Consider the following 13,575-nt stretch of genomic DNA (forward strand, 5'->3'; position numbering starts at 1 on the left):
AGGAGCCTGGTGGGCTGCAGTCTATGGGGTCCCAAGAGAGCTGGATATGACCTAGTGACTAAACAGCAACGAAGCATTATAGCAGGTTCATTTAGTACATTATTTATTTTTTTCCCTCATACTCTTATGGGAGTGACAATATCTATTTTATATTTGAGGAAGCTAGATTTCAGCCTGACCAGCCTTGACATCAAGGCTACTTAGTTTCCCATCTTGTGCGCTGTGTGCACTAGGCACAGAAATGTAAATGGGCAAGATGTTTTTGGGGAAGCAAGAGAAGATGAATGCAGCTATAGAATTGTGACCGTGTGTGTGTGTCAAGAGGTGAAACTAGAGAAGCTGCTCAGGGCCAGCTTGTGAAGGAACTTTAATGCTATGCTACGAAGACAGAATTTTGTCTTGAGGGTGGTGAGGATCCAGGCTGAGATGTCTTTCAGCCTGAGAACAGTATTGTCAGCTTTTAAAAGGCAGGTATGTAGGCACTATGGAGGATGAACTGGGATTGGAAAATCTGCTGAGGGGAGACTGGTTCAAGCAAACTGTTCAAACACTGTTTATTAAGCACAAAGAATGCGGTGGGCAAAGAAACTAATAAGCAAGACACATCTCCCTATTTCATAGAGCTTAGCCTAGTAGAGAGTTAGTCACATGCAGATAGATGGCTTATTGTGATGTGATTTATATTTTACTTTTAAAAAATTTGTGTACTTTTAAAAAAAATTTAAAATTATTTATTTTAATTGGAGGCTAATTACTTTACAATATTGTATTGAAACATGTATAATATCATATAAGAAAGAATCGCCAGTCCAGGTTTGATGCAGGATATTTTTTTTACTTTTTATAAATATTTTTTGGCTGCACCACTCAGCCTGTGGGATCCTAGTGCCTGACCTTTTTGTTGAGAGAAGAACACCAACTATTGGAATAAAATTAAAAAAGAAAAAAAAAGAAACTTGTCCCTGCTTTATGCTAATTTGTGTGAATTTTACTAAAAAATAAAATCTGTCATAATGGCCAAGTGAGATATTAGGAAGGGATTAAGGTGTTGCAAATGAGAAGATAGGCTTGATTTGGTAGATGGTTCTGTGATAGAATTGACTGGATGTGATTAGCATTGAAAATAAGTTTCTGATTCAAGGTATAGTATGGTTGATGCCAACAGCTGAAGCGAGGGTTGCTGGAAGATCAGCAGGTTCAAGGATATGTGAGGAGGGGCAAATGAGTAGGCCTTATTTATATTATGTCTGAGATGGCTTAGGGTATCCACATAGACATGTCCAGTAGGGTTTTGGAAAACTGTATGAAGTATCCAAGTTGTTAGGTTTGGAGAGAGTGATTTGGTGATCATTAGCATTTATGTATGGTCATTGAAGCTTGGGAAAGAATAAGATTATCAAAGAGCAGTGATTCTCAGCTTTGGCTGCACTTTAGAATTACCTTGAGAGTGTTACAAAAATACCCATTCCTGGGCTGCACCACTGACTAATTAAAGCAGAATCTTTGGAAGTGGAGACTAGGTCTCTTTATATTTTCAAAATCTACTTAGGTTATTCTAATATGCAGCTAGAATGGCAACAAAATAAACAAGTGGACCAAAAAATTAGACAATCGCATGTTTATTGAATGGACGCTATTGTTGGCACTGCTACTTTAACTTACATGAGGTGACTACCTGTTTACACTTAAGGGGAGACTGAGGCACAAAAGGTAAGTAACTTGCCTTAGGTTATACAGGCAGCCGATTGGTGCTAAGGCAGGGATTCACACCTAAGTCATTTACTCCAAGAACTGTTCTTTATACCATAACGTTCTATTGCTTCTCCACTCAAGACTCAATCTGGGAGGGTTGAGAGTTTTGGAATGGCAGTGTGAAAAACTCAGCAGATCTTCTTCCCAGTGAAATAACCTCTTAACTGTAAAAATTATAAAGGACAATCATTTAAAGTCTCTGGAAATTGGCCTGAAAACATACAGCAAATGTAGAAAGATTTATTCAAGAAAATCTACTAAATCTTAGTAAGAACAGTGAGCCAGCAGCATTTGGGCCATGACCTCATCCTCTCCCGACTCCCATCAGTTCCATGCAATGGAGGACTCTTCTTGGTAAGTATAGCTGAGAAGATAGGACTTACCCCCCTAACTGTAGCTCCTAGTCTAGGACTAGGAGCAGTAGACAGTAGACTGAAGGAGAGAGAGAGAGGAGACAGAAAGTACCAGAAGGAGAAAGAGAGAGGGACAGATAAATATTTGAAGAAATAATGGCCGCAAGATAACCCAGTTTGATGACAAACAATAGCTTTCACAACCAAGAAGCCCAACTCTGTCCTTTCAGTGGCTGCCAGTCTTACTATGACTGCAGGCTGGGGATGTCTGCAATACAGTGAAAATACCCAGAGTAGGAGTGAAAGAGAATGGAAATAAGGCCAGTTAAAATGCCACAAAACTCACCATTCTTCCTGAGATGAGGCTGTTTTTCTTGAATAACACCACTGTGTGCTCCCTGCCCCCCCCCCCCCCCCCCGATTGCTGCAAACTTTTGGTCAATTTCCAGAGTTCTGTCCATTTTAGTTAGTTTCTCATTGTTCTGATGGAGGAGAGTGTTTTTGGTGACCCTTATGCTGCTATTTTTTGCTTACATCCTAGTTGAATTTTTATTGTAATTTTCTTAAGATTACTTAGTGGCTGCTTATAGTTTGCTCTGAAAGCATTTGTGATATTTTGGAAATTATTGGAATAATGATTTTTCCTATAATTATTGGAAATCTAAATCTAAAAGTAATTATTGGAAATCTAAAATTCCATCCATAAGGAACCAACTAATAATAATAATAAAAAATGCACAGTATATCTTTATAGCAGAATATTATGCAGTTGTTAAAGCAACGTGGTAATTTTAATTGTGCTGATAGAGAAGAATAGTCAAGGGATAATGCTAAAAGAAAAACAAGTCCCAAAATAGTATGTGATAGTCTATTTGTATAAAGTTTGAATAAACAACAGGAAAAACACAGGTGTGTACTTCATATATGCAGAGATCATTTCTAGAATAAATATGTAATATTTTCCTCTGGGACATAGGAAGTGAGGGTGCTTCTTAGTTCTTTACCCCCACTTAGTCTTATTTGAACTTTTGAGTATCTATTACTTAGAAATAACTTTAAAGAAGTCATTGTATATTTAATTTGTTATTTTAAACTACCAATAGAACATATCATGTTAGTTTAAGGTCTACAAGTGATAAAGATTGCAATATTTTGATAATAATATTTGTATATGTAGTACTTCTTTTTTGTTTCCTTTAAGTGTGCACTCAAGATGTAATTTTGATGCTTAGGAAATCATTTTGCTTGAGAACTTTAAAAAAACAATGAACTCACATTTAATTTCGATCAACTGGGATAATCCACAAATAATAATGATGACTAAACTGTTCTCTTTTCACCTTCATGACTTTCTAGACTTTGTACATTACAGTCCACCCCCTGAAAAAGTCACTCTTTTGTAAGAAGATTAACAGCCATCCTTTGTCACCTTTATTTTTATCTTTGAAAGAGGAAGAATAATCACCCAGTTCTGAAACATCATGCGTGGGTAGAATTGAATTACCCAAATTGAAAACCTCCCTGCAAACTAGAGGATAAAGAATCCCATCAGCGTGTACACATAGGCTCTCCAGGGACTTTTTGATTATTTACCCCATGAAATCCTTGAGATTTCATAATTTATCTTGTCTCATTTCCCCATTATGAAATGGAATTTTCAGCATCCCTTCTCTTGTCTGTTTTCAGATCACAGAATTGTGTGGTGCCAAGCGGGTTGGTTATTTTGGTCCGACACAGTTTTACGTTGCCCTGAAATTAATTGCTGCGGCACAGTCTGGCCTCCCTGTGCGGATAGAGAGTATTAAATGTGGTAAGTATCTCCCATTTATACATTCTGTTATCCATGACAGTTTTTTTTTTTTTTTTTAATGAGAACCATTTTTGTCATGAAAAAGAGACCTGGGTTTAAGGCCTGTTCTGTAAGCATTTGTGGAATTTTTTGTTTCTTCTTCCATCTCTTCTATTAAATAGGACTTACCAGGTGTCTTAGTTTTTTTTTTTAATGAGAAAAAATTCAGAGAGTGACCTGAGGTTAGTTTCTTTTATCTGACTTGCCGTTAAAAATAGATTTTGTTCTTTAGCTGAGAAAGATTGGGACAAGGGTTCTAGAACCTGTGGCAAAATAGTAAGACTCAGTTTAATTTTCCACTTGAGGAATCTATGTTGTTTAAGGTTCTATGAGGGACAAGGAACTGAGTAACAGGGAGAATTTGAGTGGAGCTGCCCCTTCTCTCTCTCTTCTGTTCTTGCCAGGCATGTCAAGTATGATTATCTTTTAATCTCTCAATTCCCAAAGCCCTATTAAGTACTTGGGGGCTACTAAATATTTTTCGTAATGAATTTATCTTCTCAGAGTTTTTATTTATCATTTTCTTATCTTGCTATTCCTGCCCCAAACCCACCACATACTTGAGCACTTTTCATGACTTAAACCAAAAGCAAAGCCCCAAACTCTTAGCATCATTTGCCCTGCTTCAGTACTGGTTTTACTAAGCTGTTTAAAGAACGTGATTATTCAGTGGATGTGCTGAGGTCTTTTGTTAGTTCACTGTGATATGAATTACTTTCCTGTGTCTACACAGCTATGCAGGAACTTTGCCCTTTTCCTCATTTTGAGATAAAAATCACCCAACTATTCCTATCTGTTCTGTGAAGTCCCTAGTGGATCTTTTTGTGGGCTCAGGATTTATGGTTAGTCCATGGTAACCTTGTAGCTCCAAATAGCAGAGAAGATTCTGATAAATTGACTATAGAAAATGAAGCTTTTTTTTACACTAACCATTAGGAAGCTGCAATCATCCTGCTAATCTTTATTAAAGGCTTAGTGTGTGCCAGACACTATATCATTTAGTCCTCATGACATTTACCTAAACTAGATAATTGTGTCAATTTGCATTGCCTAGAATAAGCTGTGATAACAAATACCACTGAAATGTGAGTGCCTTAATGGAACAAAGGCTTGCTTACTGCTTTGCAGTGGGTCAGGGTGACCCTCCAGGGCAGCTGCCCTCCATGTGTTGGCTCTGTGATCCTGGCAGCTTTATCCTGTGGCACCTCCAACACAGCACCTGTTCCCGTAATTGCCACAACAGAGAAATAGTTTCTCAGCCTAGCAGTTAAATGCTTTGGCGTGGATGTGACTCAGGTTACTGCTGCTCACAGTGCATTGGCCAGAACTTGGCACATGGATCTACTGACATGCAGAGCAGGCTTTGGGGGTTGTAGTTCCCTCGTGTGCCTGCAAGTAGAGGAGACTGGATGTGGGTGAACTCTGAAAGTCTCTATCCTGGTGCTGTTATTATCCCCATTTTACAGATGTGAAAATGGAAGTGTAGGGGAATTAAGCAACTTGCCTAAGGATGTTAGGTTCTAACCAGCTCCAACCAGGATCTCAGCCTCCATTTCCCAGGCTTTTTACTGTTATGCAGAGTAGCCTCTTCTGGATGATTTTTTCTGTTTAGTAAGGTCCCAATTCTAATCTGTAAATCTGGAATGTTTCCTGAACAGGAAAAAAAAAAAAAAAAACCAAAACAACCTGACCCCCAAAGCATCCCTTGGTATTATATAATTTGGTTCCTTGAAATAGGTTTCCTGATGGAGTGTAATTTCAGTGGCTGGTTTGGTGTCTGTTGGTCAGTGTTTGCTGTGATTTGTTCAGAGTTATAGCTCACTGAATTTTGATTTGTGGTAGGCACTGAAAGTTTCCATTCCATTGTAAATGATCATTAATCTTTATTATAGTATCTCCCGACTTCATCTTCTGGAAGAGTTCAGAGCTTCTTTGTTGTATAAAAGAATAAACTTCTGACACCTTTGTTGCTTACATTTGGTTAGACTGAAATCTTTTACCTGATCTGTGCTCAGATCTATAGCTTAATTTCCTGGGGATGGGGGAGGGGGTGGAAGGGGTGGATTGTCTAAGTTATCACTTGTATAAGGGATTAACCCTTTTTCCAAATATGAGGCTTTCTCCATTTTATAAATCCTGATGCTGCTTTTTACCACTGAGGGTTTAAGTATTACTCAGAGTTAATTCTTGATTTTCTTCCTTCATTTAAAGGTTTTTTGAATAAGTTACTTGCAGTCAGCATATGTTGAATAAGGATGAGTGTAAGACTGGGCCAAACTTTGAGCTGCCACTTAGCATTTTCCAATTTTTTGCTTGAAATCCATTAGCTTAATGTTTGATGACATAAACCTTGAAGGTGAAAGAGAATGCTAAGAGCCTAATCTGAAAGACCTATCACACAGGGAGTTGTGAGTCCTTTCAGTCCTTCTTCTATAAGAATCATACCCTTACTTCATGAGTGACATGTGCCTGTGTGTATGTGTGTGTTAACCTTTAACCCCTAGTCTTTCCTATTTTGCTAAATACCTCTACCATATGCAGTTGCTTAATCCAAGAACTTAGAAGACATTCTTGATTTTCTCCTTTCCCTCCCTCCATCAGAAGTCCTGCCAATATGGGTGAATTCTATGAAAAATTTAGAGAAGAGCTAACATCTATCCTATTCAAACTCTTCCAGAAAATTGCAGAGGAAGGCAAACTCCAAAACTCATTCTATGAGGCTACCATCACCCTGATACCAAAACCAGACAAAGATGCCACAAAAGAAGAAAACTACAGGCCAATATCACTGATGAACATAGATGCAAAAATTCTCAACAAAATTCTAGCAAACAGAATCCAACAACGTATTAAAAGGATCATACATCATGATGAAGTGGGCTTTATTCCAGGGATGCAAGGATTCTTTAGTATTCACAAATCAATCAATGTGATACACCATATTAACAAATTGCAAGATTAAAAACCATATGATTCTCTCATTAGATACAGAGAAAGCCTTTGACAAAATTCAACACCCATTTATGATAAAAACTCTGTAGAAAGCAGGCATAGAAGGAACATACCTTAACATAATAAAAGCCATATCTGACAAACCCACAGCAAACATTATCCTCAATAGTGAAAAATTGAAAGTATTTCCACTAAAATCAGGAATAAGACAAGGGTGCCTACTCTCACCACTACTATTCAGCATAGTTTTGGAAGTCCTAGCCACAGCAATCAGAGAAGAAAAAGAAATAAAAGGAATCCAAATTAAAACTCTCACTGTAGATGACATGATCTTCTACATAAAGAACCCTAAAGATACCACCAGAAAATTACTAGAGCTAATCAATGAATATAGTAAAGTTGCAGGATAAAAAATTAATACACAGAAATTCCTTGTATTCCTATACACTAACAATGAAAAAACAGAGAAATTAAGGAAACAATCCCATTCACCATTGCAATAAAAAGAATAAAATACTTATAAATAAATTTACCTAAAGAAACAAAAGACCTAATATATGGAAAACTATAAAACACTAATGAAAGAAATCAAAGATGACACAAATAGATGGAAAAATATACCATGTTTGTGGATTGGAAGAATCAATACAGTGAAAATAAGTGTACTACCCAAAGCAATCTATAGATTCAGTGCAATCCCTATCAAGCTACCAATGGTATTATTCACAGAACTAGAACAAATAATTTCACAATTTGTATGGAAACCCAAAAAACCTTGAATAGCCAAAGCAATCTTGAGACAGAAAAATGGAACTGGAGGAATCAGCCTTACTGACTTCAGACTATACTACAAAGCTACAGTCATCAAGACAGTATGGTACTGGCACAAAGACAAAAATGTAGATCGATGAAAGAAAATGGAAAGCCCAGAGATAAATCCACACATCTATGGACACCTTATCTTTGACAAAGAAGGCAAAAATATACAATGGAGAAAAGACAGTCTCTTTAACAAGTGGTGCTGGGGAAAAGTGGTTAGCCACGGGGAAAAGTGAAACTAGAACACTTTCTAACACCATACACAAAAATAAAGTTAAAATTGATTAAAGATCTAAATGTAAAACCAGAAACTATAAAACTCTTAGAGGAAAACTTAGGCAAAACACTCTCCGACATAAATCACAGCAGGATCCTCTATGACCCACCTACCAGAGTAATGGAAGTAAAAACAAAAACAAATGGGACCTAATTAAGCTTAAAAGCTTTTGCACAACTAAGAAAACTATAAGCAAGGTGAAAAGGCAGCCTTCAGAATGGGAGAAAATGATAGTAAACAAAACAGCTGACAAAGAATTAATCTCCAAAATAAACAAGCAGCTCATGCAGCTCAATACCAAAAAAACCCAAACACCCCAAGCAAAAATGGGCCAAAGAACTAAACAGACATTTCTCCAAAGAAGACATACAGATGACTAACAAACACATGAAAAGATGCTCAACATCACTCATTATTAGAGAAATGCAAATCAAAACCACAATGAGGTATCATCTCATGCTGGTCAGAATGGCCATTGTCAAAAAGTCTACAGACAATAAATGCTGGAGAGGGTGTGGAGAAAAGGGAACCCTCTTACACTGTTGGTGGGAATGCAAACTGGCACAGCCACTATGGAGGACAGTGTGGAGATTCCTGAAAAACTGGAAACAGAACTGCCATACAACCCAGCAATCCCACTGCCGGGCATACACACCGAGGAAACCAGAATTGAAAGAGACACCCAAGGAAACCAGAATTGAAAGAGACACATGTACCTCAGTGTTCATTGTGGCACTGTTTACAATGGCTAGGACATGGAAGAAACCTAGATGTCCATTGGCAGACAAATGGATCAGGAAGTTGTGGTACATATACACAATGGAATGTTACTCAGCTATAAAAAGGAATGCATTTGAGTCAGTTCTAATGATGTGGATGAAACTGGAGACTATTATACAGAGTGAAATAAGTCAGAAAGAGAAATACAAATACTGTATATTAATGCATATAAATGGAATTTAGAAAGATGGTAACGACAATCTTATATGGAAGGCAGCAGAAGAGACACAGAAGTAAAGAACAGCCCTTTGGACTATGTGGGAGAAGGTGAGAGTGGGATGATTGAGAGAATAGCGTTGAAATGTGTATTACCATATGTAAAATAGATGACCAGTGCAAGTTCGATGAGTGAAGCAGGACATCCAAAGCCTGTGCTCTGGGACAACCTGGAGGGATGGAGTGGGGAAGGAGGTGGGAGGGGGGTTCAGGATGGGGGCTCACATGTGCACCTGTGGTTGTTTCATGTCAATGTATGGCAAAAACCATCACAATATGTAAAGTAATTATCCTCCAATTAAAATAATTAATTAAAAAAAGTTCTGCCAATATGGCTCTAATCCAATTGCTTGCTTCCTGCATCTTTCTACCTCTGCTAAATGAGGCCACCTACAGCCACATTCCTGAGTGCCACAATGATTTTGTCATTAGTTTCTTGGCCTTCTCTCTTTTCTACTCCAGTCTCTTTCCCCACATAGCACTAAGAGTAGCTTTTTCAAAATAGATTATTTTATATAGCTCCTTGAAACTCTCCCTGTGGTTGCTTATTGTACATAGCTCAAAGTTTGAAGTCCCTACAGTTATCTGTAAGGCCTTGCATAATCTAGTCTCTGCCTACTACCCCTCCTCATCTCAAATCTCTTTTCTTTCATGTAATCTGTCCCCCAGCCTTACTGGCTGTGTATCCATTTCTGGGCCACCTCTTTCCTACTGCAGGAAAGAGCATGTTATGTCAAGATCTTGGGTTGCTAGTGGTCTGTTCTCCATCCTCTCCTTCCAGTGCTGCATCTCCTCCTCGCTCTTTAGGGTTCCAAGGCTGTACCTGACACCCTATCTAAAGTATGTCCTGTCAAATTAATTCATTAACAAAGGAACCAGCATATAGTAGAGCTGGTTCAAGAAAGTGTAGGAAAGTCAGAAGTGTTTATAGTCACGGAAAGAAAGAATGCTGGAATAAGATTGCTAAATTACGTATAAAATTGATTAATGCCCTACAGGACAATAAAACTGTAACTGGGTTATTATACTCTTTTGTAAGATAAAATTCATTTGCACTGCTATCAGAAAAGAAGTGTTTGTTATCTAACAAATTTTCCACAAGTTAATAGCTATCCTTTCAGAATTGTAAAATGCTTCATCAAGAGTAAATAGAAACTTAAAAGCATGCATCCCTAGGGAATTAGGTAATCCTTGGATGGGCCTGTTAGTGCTGGATAATGTGACAGTTCCCTTTTTAATTCTCTCACTGTCTGCTCCTTCATAGCTCTTTAGTTAGGGTTTGTAAGTACTCCTTTACAGGTGTGAGTAATTTTTTGGCTGTCTTCCTCAGCAGTCTGCACATCTAAGGGGAAGGGAGGAGCATCTGGTAACCCTGTACTGAGAGGGGCCTTGTGGATACTCAGGGCATGTTTGTTGAATGAATACATGAAGACACAAATGCCTGGGCATGGGGAGTGAGTCTTAATTGTCTGTCACTCTTTTTAACGCAAACATTTGGAATTCACGTTCACCAGGAACTTCTGAGGGATGCTTACAGAAGTCATCTCTCTAAGGCATTGGTTCCCAACCTTGTATGCACTTGAGAATCATCTGGGTAACTCTAAATGCAAAATAAAAACTACAGGAACCTGGGGCTACCTGCAGACATGTGGCTTTAGCACAGGGTTTTTCAGAGCACCCCAGGTGATTCTTCTGTGGAGCCAGGGTTCAGAGTGACTTCTAAAGACAGTCAATTGGAGTATCTTCAAGAGCTTTGCTTAAGCTCTGAGTACAGATTTGGTCACATTAGGGCCCAAACTGGAGGGAGGCAAGAGGCACCCAGGGTGTATAACTGTAGGAGATGTATAACTGTAGGGGGTACTAGCTCCCTGGACCCTGCAAGTGCTGACTCTGACTTTCTAGGGCCCTGAGAGGGAGTACCTCAAGTGCTAGCCCCAGGCTTTTCTCTAGCCTCACCCTAGTGGGAGCTGGGGTAATGCTGTTGGGAAAGCTAATTTAGGAGGGCAGAAGGTGGTGTTGGGGTGAAGTTCAAGGCTGGCAGAGAGTTCTTGTGGAGGAAACCATGTGTGAACATCTGTCCTGGGAGCAAACCTTCCTGCTTTCCAAAGACAGGCCAAGAGGAAGTGTGAGGACTGAGGGAAGGTGTAGCAGGGTCTAGAGTAGTGTTTTGAAACTTTATTGTGCCATGGCCCCTTTGACAGTGTGAAATCTGTGAACCCCTTCTTGGAGCAATTTAAAAAAATCATCAGAATATAGTCGCTTTATAATGTTGTGTTAGTTTTTGCTGTGCAGCAAGGTGAATTAGTCATATATATATGTATATCCTGGTGGCTCAGATGGTGAAGAATCTGCCTGCAATGCGGGAGACCTGGGTTTGATCCCTGGTTTGGGAAGATCCCCTGGAGAAGGGAATGGCAACTCACTCTGGTATTTGTGCCTGGAGAATCCCCATGCACAGAGAAGCCTGGTGGACTGCAGTCCATGGGTCTCAAAGAGTTGGACACGATGAGCAACTAAGCACACATACATACATCCAGTTTTTTAGATTTCCTTCACATTTAGGTCACCACAGAGCACTGAGAGAGTTCCCTGTGCTATACAGTAGGTTCTCATTAGTTATCTATTTTAACGTAGTCAGTTCAGTTCAGTTGAGTTCAGTCGCTCAGTCGAGTCTGATACTCTGTGACCCCATGGACTGCAGAATGCCAGGCCTCCCTGTCCATCGCCAACTCCCAGAGTTTACTTAAAATCATGTCCATTGAGTTGGCGATGCCATCCAACCATCTCATCCTCTGTCGTCCCCTTCTCCTCCTGCCTTCAATCTTTCCCAGCATCAGGGTCTTTTCCAATGAGTCAGCTCTTCGCATCAGGTGGCCAAAGTATTGGAGTTTCAGCTTCAGCATCAGTCCTTCCAATGAATATTCAGGACTGATTTCCTTTAGAATTGACTGGTTGGATCTCCTTGCAGTCCAAGGGACTCTCAAGAATCTTCTCCAACACCACAGTTCAAAAGCATCAATTCTTCTGTGCTCAGCTTTCTTTATAGTCCAACTCTCACATCCATACATGACTACTGGAAAAACCATAGCTTTGACTAGATGGACCTTTGTTGGCAAAGTAATGTCTCTGCTTTCTAATATGATGTCTAGGTTGGTCATAACATTTCTTCTAAGGAGTAAGCGTCTTTTAATTTCATGGCTGCAGTCACCATCTGCAGTGATTTTGGAGCCCCCTCCAAAAAAGTCTGTCACTGTTTCCATTGTTTCCCCATCTATTTGCCATGAAGTTATGGGACCAGATGCCATGGTCTTAGTTTTCTTAATGTTGAGTTTTAAGCCAACTTTTTCACTCTCCTCTTTCACTTTCATCAAAAGGTTCTTTAGTTCTTCTTATATGGTGTCATCTGCATCTCAGAGGTTATTGATATTTCTCCCGGCAATCTTGATTCCAGCTTGTGCTTCTTCCAGCCCAGTGTTTCTCATGATGTACTCTGCATATAAGTTAAATAACCAGGGTGACAATATACAGCCTTGATGTACTCCTTTCCCTATTTGGAACCAGTCTGTTGTTCCATGTCCAGTTCTAACTGTTGCTTTCTGACCTGTGTACAGGTTTCTCAAGAGGCAGGTCAGGTGGTCTGGTATTCCCATCTCTTTCAGAATTTTCCACAGTTTATTGTGATCCACACAGTCAAAGGCTTTGGCATAGTCAACAAAGCAGAAATAGATGTTTTTCTGTAACTCTCTTGCTTTTTGGATGATACAGCAAATGTTGGCAATTTGATCTCTGGTTCCTCTGCCTTTTCCAAATCCAGCTTGAACCTCTGGAAGTTCATGGTTCACGTACTGTTGAAGCCTGGCTTGGAGAATTTTGAGCATTACTTTACTAGTGTGTGAGATGAGTGCAATTAATGTGGTAGTTTGAGCATTTTTTGGCATTGCCTTTCCTTGGGATTGGAATGAAAACGGACCTTTTCCAGTCCTGTGGCCACTGCTGAGTTTTCCAAATTTGATGGCATATTGAATGCAGCACTTTCACAGCATCTTCTTTCAGGATTTGAAATAGCTCAACTGGAATTCCATCACCTTCTTGTTTGTAGTGATGCTTCCTAAGGCCCACTTGACTTCGCATTCCAGGATGTCTGGCTCTAGGTTGGTGATTACACTATCATGATTATCTGGGTCATGAAGATCTTTTTTGTATAGTTCTTCTGTATATTCTTGCCACCTCTTCTTAATGTCTTCTGCTTCTGTTAGGTCCATACCATTGCTGTTCTTTATTGTGCCCATCTTTGCATGAAATGTTCCGCTGGTATCTCTAATTTTCTTGAAGAGATCTCTAGATTTTCCCATTCTATTGTTTTTCTCTATTTGTTTGCCTTGATCGCTGACGAAGTCTTTCTTACCTCTCCTTGCTATTCTTTGGAACTCTGCATTCAAATGGGTGTATCTTTCCTTTTCTCCTTTGCCTTTGGCTTCTCTCTTTGTAAGGCCTCCTCAGACAACCATTTTGCCTTTTTACTTTTCTTTTCCTTGGGGATGATCTTGGTCCCTGCCTCCTGTACAGTGTCACAAATC

The 13,575-nt window shown here is 39.3% G+C and overlaps 1 protein-coding gene across 28 annotated transcripts in view; it reads left to right on the forward strand.

Annotated features, from left to right (window-relative positions):
* Positions 1-13,575, forward strand: part of REPS2 (RALBP1 associated Eps domain containing 2) — a 246,625-nt gene that overhangs the window by 55,430 nt on the left and 177,620 nt on the right. For all 28 annotated transcript variants that reach the window (XR_015158496.1, XR_015158495.1, XR_015158497.1 and 25 more), the window contains exon 2: positions 3,792-3,915. Coding sequence is in view for 23 of the 28 variants with exons in the window: in XM_086386766.1 (XP_086242892.1) it covers positions 3,792-3,915 (124 nt within the window). In the remaining 5 variants the exon portion in view is untranslated. The remainder of the gene's footprint in view (positions 1-3,791; positions 3,916-13,575) is intronic.

Source organism: Bos grunniens, chromosome X (genome assembly GCF_055505025.1).
Source record: "Bos grunniens cultivar Pamir isolate PY7600 chromosome X, Bosgru_T2T1.0, whole genome shotgun sequence".
NCBI lineage: Eukaryota > Metazoa > Chordata > Mammalia > Artiodactyla > Bovidae > Bos > Bos grunniens.